General features: G+C 38.0%; 3 protein-coding genes across 3 annotated transcripts; 1 reads left to right on the forward strand and 2 right to left on the reverse strand.

Moving 5' to 3' along the window:
• The first annotated feature begins 2,091 nt into the window (after nt 1-2,091).
• Nucleotides 2,092-11,931, forward strand: LOC112463804 (transferrin). Its single transcript, XM_025030390.1, has 15 exons — nt 2,092-3,490; nt 4,267-4,369; nt 4,745-4,878; nt 5,221-5,348; nt 5,420-5,564; nt 5,769-5,926; nt 6,248-6,366; nt 6,458-6,609; nt 7,007-7,253; nt 7,344-7,492; nt 7,586-7,753; nt 8,021-8,128; nt 8,203-8,327; nt 8,431-8,586; nt 11,484-11,931. Exons 1-15 carry the CDS (start codon nt 3,403-3,405, stop codon nt 11,670-11,672), a joined length of 2,169 nt encoding a protein of 722 aa, XP_024886158.1. The 5' UTR covers nt 2,092-3,402; the 3' UTR covers nt 11,673-11,931.
• LOC112463805 (isoaspartyl peptidase/L-asparaginase-like) lies at nt 9,900-11,477 on the reverse strand. The gene is made up of 2 exons (XM_025030391.1): nt 11,030-11,477; nt 9,900-10,634 (listed from the first exon to the last, which is right to left on the reverse strand). The coding sequence occupies exons 1-2, from the start codon at nt 11,237-11,239 to the stop codon at nt 10,383-10,385; spliced, it is 462 nt and encodes a 153-aa protein (XP_024886159.1). The 5' UTR covers nt 11,240-11,477; the 3' UTR covers nt 9,900-10,382.
• Nucleotides 11,932-12,216: 285 nt separating the features above from the next.
• LOC112463809 (WD repeat-containing protein 60) lies at nt 12,217-17,365 on the reverse strand (the record flags this gene model as incomplete). The annotated part of the gene is given in 15 exon segments (XM_025030400.1): nt 12,217-13,326; nt 13,412-13,544; nt 13,637-13,791; nt 13,861-13,919; nt 14,006-14,145; nt 14,232-14,383; nt 14,473-14,686; nt 14,762-14,934; nt 15,006-15,317; nt 15,392-15,532; nt 15,599-15,730; nt 15,817-15,967; nt 16,170-16,336; nt 16,401-16,520; nt 16,607-17,365. Coding segments are annotated over 15 exon segments (2,931 nt in total), but the record flags the coding sequence as incomplete, so codon positions are not given.
• Between the last annotated feature and the right edge of the window lie 283 nt (nt 17,366-17,648).

Consider the following 17,648-nt stretch of genomic DNA (forward strand, 5'->3'; position numbering starts at 1 on the left):
CTGCATAAAACATTATATGCCTATTCTTTTTATTATCTACAAAAATTTAATATGTTATAATTATTATGTTCATGTAAATTTAAATATAATTTTTCGACAACGCATATAAAAATTTCCATCTTAGGACTTGATACGTGATATACGTGGCAATTATTAAATGGTTTGTTCGTGTTAGCTTAACTTTTGCGATATTTTGCTTATGTAATTATCAAATAATTATAGAAAATAAAAATCTAATGAAAATCAAGACTAAATTTTTGTATTTGCGGTAACTTCCGCTAAGGATGCGATAATGCTGGAAAATTACACATAGATTACGATTTTTTTACACAAGTCAAGAGTCTTGCGCGGGATTGTAATAAATCGTGTAAAGCAGGCAATAAATCTTACCATAATTACGAAGATTGCTTCTGTAGACATGAAATATAATAGAATTATAAAAGAAGGACGGAATGGTGTGTTTCGTGTATCGCAACATCAGTTGAAGAAATATAATAACATTAACCCAAGGTGTATACACATTGCGAGGTCTCCAAAACCCTAGAGAAAGTTTGAAACTGTACCACTGGCAGAATAAATAAATAGGGAGGATCGTTTTGTAAAAGAAGTTTCAAGTATTTTCATTACGTATAGTGACTGCCGAATTAATCAATTGTTTGTTGGTTTGGCAACAATTAACACTTAAAATAAGATATAGGGGTCTTTCAAACCCCAGTTGATATTTAGTGCAACTTTCTTTTATAAGTAATTTCAAGACGATGGATAATAATATATTATTATATTATATATTATTATATTTTAAATTTCAGCTCTTCTCGGGTGATCGCTACGACGCATGAATCTCTGCAAATAAAGCGCTTCTGTGCGCAGATAACAAATTTGAACGCCGCGGAGATAAAATCTTATCTCGCTGCACAGTTCTAATTGTGACTCATCCGCGTATAACCATGTTGCCACTGCTCCGCTTATCAATGTTATAATCCTGGTCAATCCTTATTACACGCAGCGATTTTATAATATTCGCGTCTAATTTACGTTAATAACAATTGCCGCATTAATTATACGAAAGAGAAGATCAAGAGCGATGAGAACCAATCGTGATTGTATTACTAATGAGTAATTATGACTCACTTGCACGTGTACGTGAATATACGTTCCGATCGAACGTTAAAGTATATAAATTATCCAGTTAAAAAGATACGCGGGAGAAGATAAGGCAAATAAATTATACTTCTCGTCAGCCATAAACGAATTGATCGCGAAGCACTAATAAGCGACTCTTTCGCGAGAAGTTCTCTATGACGTCAGATCTTTCTCTTACATTTGAGATATAGCGAGCATTTGTAGTTAATCATATATATAATGAGAAATCAATTTACCATCTAATACCTGTAAATCTAGTTTTATGTGTTAAATTCTTTAACAACGCGATAATGAGAAACGTGCTGTACGCACTCGTTGTTCCGATCGCTAATTGAAGCTAATTGAGTTTCTTCCTAGAAAACGTCTGGAACGCGTATGTCTGAAGAACAGACGTTACAAGAAGCTGAAAACGGAAGATAATCGTCCGGTAACTTTTCGAAAATGCGATTTTAACGCGACTTGGAAAATACTTCGGCAACATTTCTAATTCCATAAAACCCGTGTCAGACCGCGGATTGGGATTGAGATTGGATTAAAATTTAATTAATTAGAATAGAGAAAACTGATCTCAAGTTTAGTGAACTTTGCATTGATTGGTCAGGTTTCAGTACAATCTCGATTCGTAGTCTGTTACGGGCTTTAGAGCTCATCGGAATGTGTGTTTCCCTTGTTACAACCGCAAGCAATTCTATATTTCTATATCTTGATCTCCTTCTCTCTCTCTCTCTCTCTCGCCTTCTGATCCGGCGTCGCTTTCGTAACGCAACACGCATCACGCATCGCGCGCGCGCGTATTACGCAGAAGTCCCTCATTGTGTCTTTAATCTCTTTCTCTCTCTTTCTCTGTCTCTCTCTCTCTCTCTCTTTCTCTCGTTTTCTCTCCCACCAGATTTGATGATTCCAGCTCCCCGCATACTTGGACTTTCCGTCGAATCGGCTTCGGGTATCATCAGCTGCGCGTGATACATGTCGCCGGGCAGTCGGGAACTTCGGTCGACCGTCATCGTTCTCATCCGCGGGCTTTCATGTTCAGTGCGGCTACTGCGGCTGTTTTGTACTCGCGATCGCGTGTCAGATGGTATTTTCAACCGCGAGTTCTTGCGGTCTTCTCACGGGTGTATAGCGTATACACTCAAAAGTGGGGAACGCGCGTCTCATCTCTTGCGTTCGCCTGATGCCCACGGAGCGCCGCGAATAAACAAGAGGACGAGCCGCGAAGAGGAGGCATCGTGTCTCGGTGTGAAGACTACTGAAGACACGCGATGAGAGAGCTGAGAGATCGGAGGTCGAGTCTTCGGGTCGTATTGACGTTTTCCTCGGGATCGGAGTAGCGGAAGAAGCAAGCCCACCCCTTTCGCGAATCAAGGGGTTTACATTTGAGAATTTTTGAAGCGACGGAATCGATCGAAGAATATATTTCGAAGCTTACAATTAGACCAACGTGACTGATGTTTAATGACGGTAAATAGCTTCAGCGGATTACGCGTGAGATTCAGTGATGCGAGCGGTCTGGCCGGTTCTACAAAAAAGGCATTCTTCGCGTCGGCAAAAAGTTTTCAAGGTCGGAGAGCGAAAGTGCGCGCTTCCACGGTTCCACCGACCACATTTCGGCATTTTCGGCACGACGCGCGCTCCAAACGACGCGAGAGATCGCATTGTCGATCCTAATCGTCTCTAAAGCGAAAATTATACGCGGTGAAAAATCCGTACTTTTTTGCTGCTTTTGCATAACAATAAACTTCTGGATAATTAGTTCGGCTTTTGTACAATGAAGAAAAATACATCCTTTTGAAATCGTTTGAGAAACGTATTTATCTTGCCTATGATAACTATCGTGTGGATGTATTATATATCTACAGATATATAAACGTTATTGTTATTTCGAACGTCCTTCCTAAATATACTTCATTAACGCGCTACAAAAGGTTTCTCAATTCTGAAAATAAAGCGACTTCTCGTTAAATATTAAGCGTTAAGGTTTTACTGTATTTAATTATTTACTGTAAATTACACGTGACGTTTAGAATACAGGCAGCTATAAGATCACGCGTGTTGATTCAGCAAAATCTCGACGATAGCTACTGTATCGTAGCGCGATTTCCGTGCCGGTTGTTCTTCGTGCGATAACAGTGCGATAACCGCGTTAAACAAATCATGCGAGTGCGATGACGGAAAATCTCTTTTCGGGAAATTCAGTTAAAATAAGGAAGGTTCTATTCTTCTATTCTGAGGGATCGCTAAGTGGAGCGAAAATCAATCATGGATCTTCGTTGGCTCGTTTTCTCTCTCGTCATAGCTCTCGTAGAAGTCGTAGATAGCTACGAATACGTCAGTGCTGCTAACAAGTGTAAGTAAGACGAGAATTGTGATAACGCTATGAAATTATTCTATTACCGCAACGAGCTCTTTAAGATATGCAGAGCGAATAATATAATTTTTCGAGATATACCGTTCAAGTAAAAAATGATCCGTTGACAATAAGTGAATATTGAAATTATATGATAAAAAAGTTTGTGTCGTCGGAGAAAAAGATGGTCCTCTGTTTCTCGGTTAAACCGCAAACTGTATAATTAATTGCAACACGCAAGTCGGGAAATTGTAAGATATATGATGTATACGTGAGTGCTTGCGTAAGTGCACGTGTGTATTTTGCGGTTATAACCATTTTTGCACGCTTCTTGTCGAATCTTTTCCCCCAAAAACGGTTCATAGAATTGCAAATAGTTCTTCTATATCAATAAAATTATAATTTTAGCCAATATCGTTATAATTAAAAACACAGTAATAAATTGTACAGAATACATTAATAAATTGTTATTTTTCGTGAAGTTTGACTGATTTATATTTTCGATCGTGTGAGACAGATAAATAATACGTAATTAATATAGAGGATGGCCATTGTTTAAACATTCTAATATGCCCTTCCACGTATCTCGGCATATGCAGAATGTTTAAACAATAGCCATAGATACGCGGTATACTTGAATTTCAATAATGTCCGGGGCTACTTTTCGTTCCCCTAAAATACGTATACTTAAAAATATCAGTGAAATACTTCTCATTCATATTAGAAAACCGTTCCACGAAAACCATGTGCCAAAAATGAAAATTGTGATGTTTTAGGGACGCTGTGCTTGGTCGACAGTGTACATACTGCGCAAAAAATTCTTTCACTCTGCCCGAAACTCGCGACGAGTCCGGTAGAATGTGTCATAGAAACTGATAGGCAAGTATGACGCAAACATAATAGAATTTTTCTAACGATGAACGTTTCTTTCAATTTAATGCTTATAAGTTTAGTTTTTTTTTCCTCGAAAAAGTCACATCATCTCTGTCCTTTTTTTTCTAGAGAACAATCGTTTTTCAAATAAGTTAAAAAATTATACTTTATAACAGTATACATAATAATAATGTGTTATATAAGTAACAACATGAGTTATTTAAAAACCAGTTCTTTGTTTTTGATGGATTCGATGGAGATATGCCTTTTTCAGGGAGACCGATTCGGTCGCGGAACTTGCCAATCGATCAATTTTCCCGAATGCAAATATATTGAAGAATATATTTCTTATAAGAAAGTAATTCTCTCTGTGGTTTATAGATTTGGCTGTTTACGTCGAGTAACCAGTGGTGATGTCGATATCACTGTGCTGGAGCCAGAAGAACTCGTAGCGATAAGAAACTACAAACTATACAATGTACTAGTCACGAATGAATTAAGACTCTTCCCAGACGGTAATTTTAAAGTAAAACATTGAGCGAGGAACACGTAAAATGTCTCACCTTTGCCAAATTAAATTTCGATTAATTTCTGAACAAATTTGAATTATAATTAATTAATTAATCAAGGAATATATATTCTCTGGAATTCGAATCATAATAATTAATTGATTAAGGAATATATATCCTTCTCTGCTCACTTGGAAATTAATTATTACGCAATTACTACTCGAAACGAATAATTATTATGCAAATTAATACTAATTTCGAATTTTTTTTAGTATAAATTAATCGATTTGATGCTAAAAAGTCTATTAAAGTTATATGTATATTTCAAATGAGACGTTTTTTTTCCAGATGATTATCGTTTTGAATTAGTGGCCATAGCGCACAAAAATGTGCAACGCATATGGGATGTTAAAGGCAAGCGATTGTGTCATCCCGGATTAGACACCATCGACGATTGGACTACAATTTTCTCGACGGTTGGTGAGCTTTTTTTTGTATCAGTGTGCTCGTTAGAATCATGCTTATCCCTCGATCTCTCGTATTTCAGTACTTCGAGAATCTGATAATTAGAAAAGAGTGCAACGCGAACATGACGCTGTTCGAGGACAGAATACACGCTCTGTCCAACTTCTTCGAAACGGCTTGCATCGCTGGCCCGTGGTCGGCAGACACAGTATTTGATTATCAATTGAGTATGTATTTAATTGCAAGCATATGCGAGTGTTAACATTGCATCGTAGATGCGTATATATATATTGGATACGTGTATATTCATGATTTATTTATAATCGCGATTTATATCGGCATGTCTAATGCATGAAACTCTACATTTCTTCATACAGCGTCGAATAAGCGCCGTCGTGCTGGAAATCAGAAATTTTTATTGTCGTTTGCAGAATCGAAGTATAGGAATCTCTGCGCCGCTTGCGAGAAACCGGCCAGTTGTTACAACACCGATAAGTACTACGGACGGGAAGGTGCCCTGTTGTGTCTCACCGATGGCATGGGCGACGTCGCCTGGGTCAGATTAGGCGACGCCCGCATACACTTCAAGGTAATTGACAAGTCAACCCTACGGTCAATTTCGTCACGATATCTTTAAGGCAATTCGAACGAAGAACTCAGGAAGAACCATTCTCGTTCTAAATGTCCACTTCTATCGATCTGCGGATTAACTTTAATCTCACAATCAGTTCAACTTATTTTTTATCTTTTCCTAATTCTTAAAACTAGAAAAGGTAGAAAAAGGAAGTTGAACCGAAAAAAAAATTAATAGCACATTGGTAGAAATGGACATAAATCGATTTAAAAGACTATAATCAAAACGGATTGCGACGCGACTCGCGGTACTAACGTCTAAACGATGTTGATGCAGGCTCAGATGATCGACACACAAGATTACAAGTTTCTATGCCCGGACGGCACCACGAGATCGCTCGACGACAAACCCTGCGTGTGGATATCGAAACCGTGGCCGGTCGTCGTAGCTAAACCGTAAGCGCTTTACGCCGCTCCTCCGTCAAGTCACCTCGTAATATCGGATTGTGTAAAATTGAAAGATTGAAAAATCCTTCCTTTTCGCTAGAACGCATGCCGAGAATATCGCTCGCATGATGAACTCGATGATGAACAGGACGTACAATTGGGAATCGAACGTCTTGCAGCTGATGGAGAACTATTACATCACCTCGACTGACGTGAGGGATCTGCAAACGCCCGACGATTACTTACATCGATGTAATGTATATACAGCACGGCTATTTATCTTTGACTTCTCGCAATAAGGCACTAACAAGTGATCTGTTAAAAATATACTTTTTACTAATTATATCACTGAACGATCAAAGTAATTGTCAATTTCACGAGCTTTCCTCCCACTGGATAACGTCTATCATAACAAAGATGTAATTGTTTAAATAAAAAATTGTTTCTTGAACTATATGAACATTTTAATATATGCAATTTGTTAATCTAATTATTAATTTAACGGTTGTTAATTATATAATTTGATAAAGTTCAGTGGAATCAATAGAGAAAAGTGTTCTACAAAGAAAGCATCTAGAAGTATTTAGAACAATGATATGATAGATAACGTCTCATGTCCTAACAATTAACGTGAATGTTCTGGTTGAAGATCCATACTTCCTGAGCGCCAACGTTCGAATGGGATGTCAGCCGTCAAGAGACGTACGTTGGTGTCTGGTATCCAATCTCGAGAAGCGTAAGTGCAGCTGGCTAAGAGACGCTTCCATCATCTACGGCGTGGAGCCGTTGATCTCTTGCCTCCAAGAAAATAGCAGAGAAGCATGCGTGGAGGCTGTACGGAAGGGAAAGATGGACATCTTCTTGGCGCGGCCCGAAGAGCTGCTCGAGGACAGAATGTAAGCGAAGAGCAGGTCATCAAACGCGGCGAATAAAAGTTGAGAACATTTTCTCGGAGAACATTTCCTCAAATCGTTTCTCTCTCGCAGGATGGGTTTGAAGCCTATTATCCACGCGATGGCGAGCAGCCGGCAAGAATTGAACAGGATCGCGGCGGTTGTCAAGAGGAATTCCAGATTCAGAGTTATGAAGGATCTCAAGGGTGCCAGGGCGGCCTTCACGGGCTACAGAAGCGTCGGTGCGATTATATAAAAGATATAATTTTCGTATTTCGCAGTTTCAGTAGAATCACTTTTAATTCCATTTCGCCGTTGCGATCACTTGATCCCAGGTTGGAACGCTTTTGTCACGCTAATGAGGAACGAATCTGACGAAGACTGGGACTGCTCGGACGCGCAGGCCATTTCGAAATTCTTCCGAGATAGCTGTGTCCTCGGTTGGAACAGCAAAGATAATCACAACGACCTCCCGGCTAATTTACACTCGTTATGCAAGGAAGGTAAGACGCGGAGGACACATACAGTCGCGATTAAGTGCGCGAGCGATTAAATGAGGCTGTAATTATAAAGATACGCGATGCAAAACGTATATATGTAGTAGATCGTTTAAATTTTTACTTGCTAGGAACAACCCAGATAATGATGAACATGCATGTTGCATAAGACGTCGTAAAGATATCTTGGGAATGTGCAAAAGAAATATACAAATATAAAACGCGATACGATCGCGAGGAAAACGAGTAATTAAAACTCCGATCTTTTCGCAGATGCGGCACATGCGGGCGACGATTTAAGTGCCTTTAACTACCTGGCTTCCGATATCGTCGACGTTGCCTTCGTCAATCTGAAGATCATAGAAAACAAAACGGAAGCTGGTGAGTTGCGCCGATTGATCTAACTGTATCTTCTCTGTATCATATTAATATATCTAATTGTTCTGATGTCGCAGGTGATTTTTATTACGAGAAGATTGATAGTATAAACCGCTTGCCTAAGTACAGAGTATTAGGCCCGACCTTGGCGGAAGCTATAAAAAGAGTCCCATATTTGCTCGCTTGGACACCTCTCGGCTCGGTATAAATCTTTTCTTTTCAAAAAAGTTTAGTGATTTAGCTAATGATTAGCTTAGATGTGCAAATATGAATTGTACGTAACGTGGACTTTCTTGCCTTGGCAGATAATAGCGCACGAGAATATCACGGATCTGAGGCGTCAGGAAATCTATACGATGCTGCTCGAAATGGACAAGATATTTGGAAGGAAGTTCAACGGACAGGCACCCACATTCTTGTTATATGGGCCGTACGAAGATAATCACGGTGTTATCTTTCCCGTAAGTTGAATACAGAGCATTTTATCACAAAAACAAATTTATGTAGCTCAATCCAGGCAATCCAGCGAGATAAAGTCAAAGTGCAGACATCGTCGTAAGAAAAATCGATAGAGTTGGTCGAGATTTATTTGTTAAAGCTTGCTCTGCGTGAATATAATAGAAAGGAAGGAGAAAAATTATATTATGCTTCGGGTATTGAAAATGGAAATAAATTGGAGCGTAAGAGATATATGTCAAAAAGATATTGTGAGTTGAGCTCATCGCAGCTCTGGTTGAAGTCGACAGCAGTTATTCGGTGAATCGCGGCATTTCGCCTAATTGGAATCTTCGCACATGCAGTCCGACGGTCGTTCGAGGACATCGATCTTCTCCGAGAACTTCTCATTCCTCGTGCATCCGTAATACACGTAGCCCCTGTCGCAATACGCCCATGGAAAATGCGCGCACTTGAAGGACACTGACGGTATCCCCTCACTGGTTAACGCGATCACGCCCACGTCAGATTCCGGCGGAGATGCTCCTCCGGTTTCTTCCTCGAAGTCCCTCAATATCTCGGCGACCGCATTGTCGATCGACGTCGCCTTTCGCCGCAGCCGCCGTAAGATACGTCGGGCTGGCGCGTGTTTGTATATGGCTTTGTCGCAACCCGAGACGGATACGGAACCGCTCTTATCAACGTAAATACCGCAACCGATCGCCGTGCCGGTCGCGCTCACGATTCCGTGCAGCTTCCCCGGTTCCCCGGCCGTCGAGGTTCCGCTGGCGAGACGCTTCTTTCGGTCGAACGCCACTGCTCCGACCGCGCCGAGCTAATGTAAATTTTTTTTAAGTATTACGCACACAAATGTCCGTGCGTAATATAAGAATAATACTTTAATTACGTGAAACATCCAGAGCAAGAATATATTAGGTCCATAAAGAAAGGAAAAAGAGAAAAAGAGATCGAGAGATTCGGATTTTACACTTAAAACTCTTTTCTCTATCTTTTTATCTCTTATCCATAAATTATAGGCTTATGTCCATTTCTATGCAGATTGACTTTAATCTCGATTTAACTTACATTTTATCTGTTTTTGATTCGTAAAACTAGAAAAAGATAAAAAGTAAGTTGCCAAGATTAAGGTACATTGACAGAAATGGATATTAGACGAACAAGAATAGATAAGTTAACGTATACAATTTCACATTGGCTATACGGGTTTATATTTAAGATTTGAATTCAGGAAATCTTAGAAATTTAAAAAAAGTAAAATATTCGGTATTTATTATATTTTTGCCGGAATATTTCACGTATATTAATTCGCCATCGCGAATTCGAACTCATCCAACCTGTATAAAATCAGGTTCGACCTCCAGGAACTCGTCTAATCTGGCGACCTCGAAGATAGCGCCTTCTTCCTTGTCTCCGTATCTTTCGATCACACACTCCGGTATGCATTCCTTTTTAACAGATGGTTTGTCCCCGTCTTGTAGAAGCTCTTGCGTCTTTCCTGTATCTTGCGCTTCTTCATCAGTATTGCGATTAAAATCTTAAAAAAAAAGCTCGTTTTTCCCCGTTGTCTATCCTTTACCGTTAATCTCTTCTTCGTGCAACGACGTCTTCGAGTCGGACGTAACGATTAACTGGCCGGGTGACAAAGTGGGAACACCTGACTCCAAGGCGAATTTTTGCGCTCCAGCTTCGACTATCAGCACAAGTCCCGCTTGCTGCAGGACTATTTTGGCTGCAAGAGTATCAAGCGCTTTTGAGCGGGTCGTTAGACAGATAAATGTATAATTTCTGCAACAGAAGCGTTTTACTGAAAAAGGCATGGACCTAACGTTATGGGATGCGCTATATTGCGAACGGCACCCACGCAACCCGCGCGAAGACCATTCGTCATTATCGCAGCGTCCATCACAACCTCCCCGTTGGCGTCCAAGGAACCTCCGTATCCGCAATTAAAATACTTCTTACTCTCCATGTGACAGATCGCACGCTCGACCGCGTCCAGCGAGCAGCGTCCTTTAATTAGGTCGCGATACGCCGCTACTGCGGCATTTTTCACCTGCATCCATTCATTAAACATCAATCTCATCATGAAATAATGATATTTTATCGTTACCTGGTAGAAAAATGTCTCAGAATTTTTCATACATATTATTAATAAAAAATTTAAGATTTTTAAAAATTCTTTATACAAATTGGAATGTTTTTCAGAAAAACACAATCAGACAAAATAATAATAAAGTATTTCAGATTTTTCCCCGCCAATATATCTTTGTAGAAATCTGATGAATAAACATGAGAAAACTTTTTCTGACTTTCCTGAATGATGTAATTTCAAAGTATTCAAAAACTCAAATAATACTAGAGCAATGAACTGTTTTAGGCAGCTACATTTCTCGCATTCTGTAAAATGGCTTTTCCGAATTGTTTAATATGAATAAAAAACAATTTAACCTCGTCGAGCATAAATTTCCGTGCATATCGAGGAATTCTCCCGGCACCTCCGTGAACAACGACAACCGGATCCACCCGCTTTTTCTTCTTTTTCCTGATCCGCGTCTCGGCGCTGATTCTGGCCAAAATCTCACTAATCCAAGCGCAATAGTCGCACATTACATTAGTAACAATTTTAGCATTTTCAGGATTTTCGTTGCCTCTTAACATTTTTCTTCGCAAAAATGTCCTCAAGCGTCTATTGAACGACAGCCCGCAAGTACCGGCGAATTTTGCTTTAATTGAGATTGCACAAAAGTGTACTTTTTTTACGCATATATCATTTGCGTGTAAAAAACCGCGACGATGTTATTTTATTTTAGACAGGAAGTTATGCAATATTAATGTATAGTAAGCGTTGTGTAGACACGATTGCGTTTGAATACGATAATAAATGTGAATTTTGTTATCGCAGGATGGCACACGCTATTTAGAGCTACACGGTCAACAGATATTAAAGGGACGCAATTACGACCAAATCGTGGAAGAGTTCGTGAAGCAAGAATCTTGCAGTGCTGCTGATGCATGGATTTCTCGTTTTCCAAAATCTCTTCTTCTATGCATGATTATAGTCTTCATTCTAGACCGATTATTGAACTGCTGACGATGGATGGATAGACTATGCTCTCTATGAAAGTACAATGTAATACAAGACAGTTCGTTATTGGTGATGCAATAATTTTGTATAAAAGAATAAGTTTTTTTTCTTTTAGACAGAGTTTCTTACTTTCGATAAAAACAAATTTGGATATTGCAAAATTAACAACAATCAAGTTATATAATTTTCAATTATACATATCAAAGGATACTTCAATAATGATTATGATATATAAATATAAAAATTCTTATAAGAAAAGCATATTTGACAATTTTGATATATGCTTTAAATATTTGTCTAAGTTATTATTAATAATAACTTACGCAAATAATTTTTAAAATATTTGTAAAATATATTCACATGTATTGTATGTTATTTTATTTTTGTATACATATACATATATAATATAATACGTAATGCACGATGTTATACATATATATGCATACATTATACAAATATATGTGTATATATATATGTACATGTAATATACATACATATATGTACATATTATTTATATATTACATATATATTATTTATATATGTACCTCTTTCAACACTTCAATAATTTTGTTAGATTTCTTTGAATAGGATATCTAATTTCTTTTATTTGTATAATTGTTCATATATTGTGAGTGATTATGTAGAGATAATTTTAAAATTATCTAAGCTCGATGACGGGAAACATAAACAATTGTTTAATAATAGATCTCAAAAACAAAATTATTATTGAAGTTGTTGAACAATTACGAACGAGTATTGGAGTAGAATAATGTCGAACAATAAATTATTGAACAAAAAAGCTTTTTTATGAAAACTTTTTTCTACATTTATTTTTAAGATAAAATTATATCATCTCAGTTGTATCATCAATAATGACCTACATCAAAAAGCGCGATATCAAATCGGCTAGGCTATGTATAAAATTCTATGTATATTTCGATTGTATAATCTTATCATTTGTCCTTATTTATATGATGTTTTATACGATACACTATGTAAATGTATGTACGAGACTCGTATAAATAATATTACGAATACTATTTTCATCTACATCTAATGGTACTTATTTTCCCTGGACGGAATACTGTGATACGTATATTATATTATAGAAAGATACGAATAAGTGCGAAAAAATCTCATTCGTTATACATACGGCGCGCTTGTAAAATATATAAAACCATAACAGTTTAATCGCACTTCATTGCACATTGGAAACATTCAATGTTATTCAAAGTTATCAAAGATGACTAATCACTACACGTTGCTTTGCAAATCTTATAAATTACAAATTCAGAATCACGTGAAATAATTGAAATTGTATAAACCTTGTCAATTGAAAATTTTAAATTGTGTTTAAGTATTACTTTCTATATGACTGGTATCTCACTTATCTATTGCAATAATTGCAAGTGCACGTATACATTGGAAGTATAAAACCTGTGAATCTTTCTATATTCAATTCATTGATATAGCAATTCTAGAGAAACTATTAGTGCTTATATAATTCCCTCCTTGTTCATGCCATATCTATTTTCGTTTATGATACCGAAACGTATCGCGAAAATACATTCAGTTCTTGTAAAAATTCCTCTTTCTTTGAATAGTAGAAACCTTTTTTCAGTTTGTGTACTTCCACATTACCAGATTCCATACCAAGAGCCTAAAAAATATATTTAAAAATGTATAAATGTATAAAAATCTCCATCGAGAGTCCTGAGAGATCATGTTTAGCTTTTTAAACTTACCAGGTATTGATTTGTCATATCTTGATCTATTATGCAAGGAGACAGCTGCATGCTGCTTATCTTTCCCCATTTTTGCATAGATGATGTATATATAGGAGAAATATCACTCTGACTCAAATCCCACACGTGAATTCTGTCAAATTTATAATTTATATTACATATGGATATTTTTTGTAATTACATCTATTCATTTGCAATTTTATTCATTCCGTGAGAAGTTCTTACCGAGAATCATTATCCAGAGCATATATAGTCAACGGTTTCGTTTTCGACCATTGCAAAGCTTTAATCTCGTCCGTGTACTGTTCACTTTTCAGTTGTACGATCGGTCTCTCCACATTTAAGTAATGAAGTCGAATCGTTCCATCGTCGCAGCCGACCTAGTAAACATAAAAATCGATAGGAATAAAATAAGATTTTGAAGGTAAGCTGCGAAGAGACAGTCTTACCCAGAAAAAGGATTGACCAAAAGGACAAACATCGATGCAGGTTGAATTGCCGCATTCACCTGTAATAATTAATTGAAATAAGTCTGACGTCACCATGATCCACGTTTAATGCATACATCGAGATGATAAGACTATTTCCACTCACTTATCTCGGTTGGTTTATATGTTAATGGGTTAGTTCTGTTACCGATATAAGTAGCATGCAAGACATCAGTACTGTTAGTCGCGATATAAATGTTATTTGTATTTGCGCTGTCCACATGCATATCGACAAATGTGTTCATTCTAAAAGAACATCGAACAGTTAAGGGAATTTCAGCCATATATATCCTTTCAAAAAAATTAATCTCAAATCTATTATAAGTATTTACATTTCTGCGTCTTTCCTCGTCAGAAACGTTTTCTGATTCTTTATGAGTCTTATGTCGCCCCAATGAGAGAGTCCCAGATCGTCGATATTTATACCCATGTTATGCACAATACTCCATATTATGAGACAACCATCCTCGTCTAAACTACATATCTATCAAATTCAGTTTAAAGATAATAAGCATGGATTAGTAGGATTACTAAATTTTAACAGACCAATGTCAATATCGTAATAGTGGCAACCTGGATGGGGACGAACTTGTTGCTCCCTTCTTTAACAGAGGCAGTCTCGATCTTAGACTGCACGCGTATCGCAACAACTTGCGACGTGTGCGCATCTAGCTCCGCTGTTGTCGTGTAAGTAGGCGTTCTGATCACCCAATCTAACTCGTTAGCCTTATCCGTAATCTTCTGATGCCACATCTCGTCCTCCTTAAGGTCCCAGAGACTCAGCGACCTAGGTTCAATATTTTATTTTTAGACTAGTACAAGAACAGCGAGAGAGAAAGCTTTGAAAACTCAAGTCACATACCCATCCTCGAGTCCGGCGAACACCGTGTTGCAATTCGTTAAGTGAAAGCAACAAGCGGTAATGGGGCATTGCGAGTAAAATAATTTCTTTGGCATCGAAGGTTCGGAAATATTCCACACGCATCCGATACAACAGTCGGTGACATAATCTTGTTTGCTTATGGTTTCTAACTCCTGTTTAATACAAGAAATTAATTAATTACAATTCACTTCGAACCACATTAAATAGTATAACAGCTACGTACCTCTTCCACTGGAGCGTGTATAGTAAGCAGAACTTTATTTAAGACATTCGAATAATGTATAATCTTAACTGGTCTGGAAGCTAAGAACGTTACTGTATCTACAGAGAGCTTCACGAAACCATCGCTGAACGATAATTCGTCTACGTCGTTTTGAAAAACGGTGCCACCGTGTTCTCTTTCTTCCAGCAACGACAATACAACCGCGCCCGCGCGATTAAGAAAATCGTTTAACCGCAATACGTCGTACGACGGACGTGACGAAAAGTTTATATCGTCCGTTTCGTCCAAATCATTTCCCACGCCAATTTGTTCCTGCGAATTTTTAGAAAGTTCAGAATTATATTTATCTTTAATTCTATTCTACAGTCAACGGCGTAAACTATTACCATTTTAAATAAGTTTATATCTTGCTTGTCACGCAAGTTTTTTCTACAAGTTATGGGAAACTGTGTCCATTTGTTCTTACAAGGCACCTCGTCCGTTTGTATCTCAATGTCCATGTTGTCGTCGCCGGTTTGGGTAAACACCTGTAAAATGTGGTGTACAATAAACAATTGATCACTCTACAATTTGCCGTGTAGTGTGTTACGTACTTGTTGCGTATTTAATTTCCCGTAATTTCTTATAAATTCATCATAAGGTATGGGGCTGCACTCCAATATCGACCATTCCATAAAGTCCAGCTTTATCATTTCCAACAATTCTTCACCTCTGGTACGAGGCTTCTGCGAAAGACAAGACAACACGTTTTGGGTTTAAATATATAACAGTATACTTAATATTATAATGCATTCTTTAAAAAATGGATTACCTCTTCACGTTGATTCTCTTTTGGTTTATGAAGATTGACAAACGGTACTTGCGACAGCGGCGGAGATCTGGTAAAGTCCCCAGAACGGCTGTCCTCGAAACCTTCATCAGTGGACGATGGCAGAGATTTATTCTCCGCCGGTCTGTCATCGCTGCGCCAAATAAATGTGAACACTTTAAATTATCCACGTATTTTATTTTATTGTTTTTAAAACAAAGCGTTTTAGAGAAAAGCATGCAAAGTAAAAGCGTAACAATCACACGTGACAAGAAACAAGTACAAGTAACAATAAATCTGCAAATGAATATCTCTCCATTTATTCGTCCTGATATTTGATCTTAGTTATCACAAACCTAAACGTTTTGCCAACTGGCTCTCTTAATTCGGGTAACGGTGGTGTGTTGGATTGCGTTAAGAGCGCAGATTCTACTCGCGCTGCCCGTTTTCTCGCTTCTGCGAGATCGTAATGTCCCGAATCGAGCATACGTTCCTCTTCGACTTTCGCGTGTTCCGCGCTCCTCTGCAAGAATTGTTTTCATAAAACTGTGCGTCTCAACACGCGTGGAATAAGCATAGAATAATACCTTCTCTCGGATTTTCAATTCGATAGGTTCTAAATGGGAATTATTTCCACTGCTGTCTGATTTTTCGCTGATCGAGGGAGTATCGCTGTCGGTGCACTCTTGAAAGTCTGACTCGTAATCCTGAAAGACAACACAAGGTATTATAATCACACACACATATACATGTCCCTTTATTTAAAGTTTCTTTTCTTTCATTTCTTTCTCACCTCAAAATCGTCTTCGTAATCATAGTCCGCCTCATTCGAGTCCGCTTGCGTATGAGAACGACTGTCCGACGTTTTCTTCTGCTCTACTTTTTCCACGACATTCGGTCTCCTTACGGCGCTGTGCAGCATCCTTACTTCGCTTGGACTCAGCGTTCTGGATTTCCTGCGTTCTCTGGACGACATTCGTGGCTTAGTTCGGTCGGGTGCGGGAGAATCTTGCGATTTCTCCTTATCCCTCGACGACCGATGTACAGTCTTCTCGTTAGATTTAACATTGAGCTTGCTCGCAGTCGATCTTGGCACGTATATCGTACTCTGACCTCTCTTCTCTGAATATCCCGCTTGCTGCTCTCTGGACTTTCTCTTTTTGACCGTACTGTCGTCGCTCGATTTAAGAACATTTTCGGATCTCGTCTTAGAGGTTGTACTCTTCTGCGTTACCAAATGACTGGACGAAGTATTGCGCGGACTAGATTTCGACGTCGAGGATACTTGCTTGACAGTCCTAACTTGAGAAGAACTGACGGACGGCTTGCTAGTACTTCTAGTCGATTGTGTCCTCGTTGAAGTATTCTGCGATGATTTGGACACTCTGTCTCCGTCTCCTCTGTGCTCGGTTTGAGACTTCCTCAGTAAATTAGAATCTGATTTCTTCGATGTTTCTGCATTGCCTTCGTTGCTGGACGACGTTTTCGGTTTCGACCGCACTCGCGTTTTGACTTCGTCTTTAGGTACAATTTTTTTAGTTGCGCCCTAAGAAGAAATAAATGATTATATTAATGTAATATAAAATGTATACATACTTAACAAAGTTCAAGTTAAGATAAATTATAATACTCTAACACGCTCCGTCAGAATATAGTTTCGCGATTAATTACTACAATAATTTGCGCTCACAATAAACATTTAATATATTTAACTAAAATAAATTGAAATAAATATTAAATAATAAAATGAATAAAATTGATTAACGCAATGTTTTAAAAACAATTTTTATTTCGGTCATTGTTATATGTATTTATATTACTTCCATTTTCTTAGA

Source organism: Temnothorax curvispinosus, unplaced genomic scaffold, assembly GCF_003070985.1.
Source record: "Temnothorax curvispinosus isolate PA1 unplaced genomic scaffold, ASM307098v1 QBEX01013686.1, whole genome shotgun sequence".
Taxonomy (NCBI): Eukaryota; Metazoa; Arthropoda; class Insecta; order Hymenoptera; family Formicidae; genus Temnothorax; species Temnothorax curvispinosus.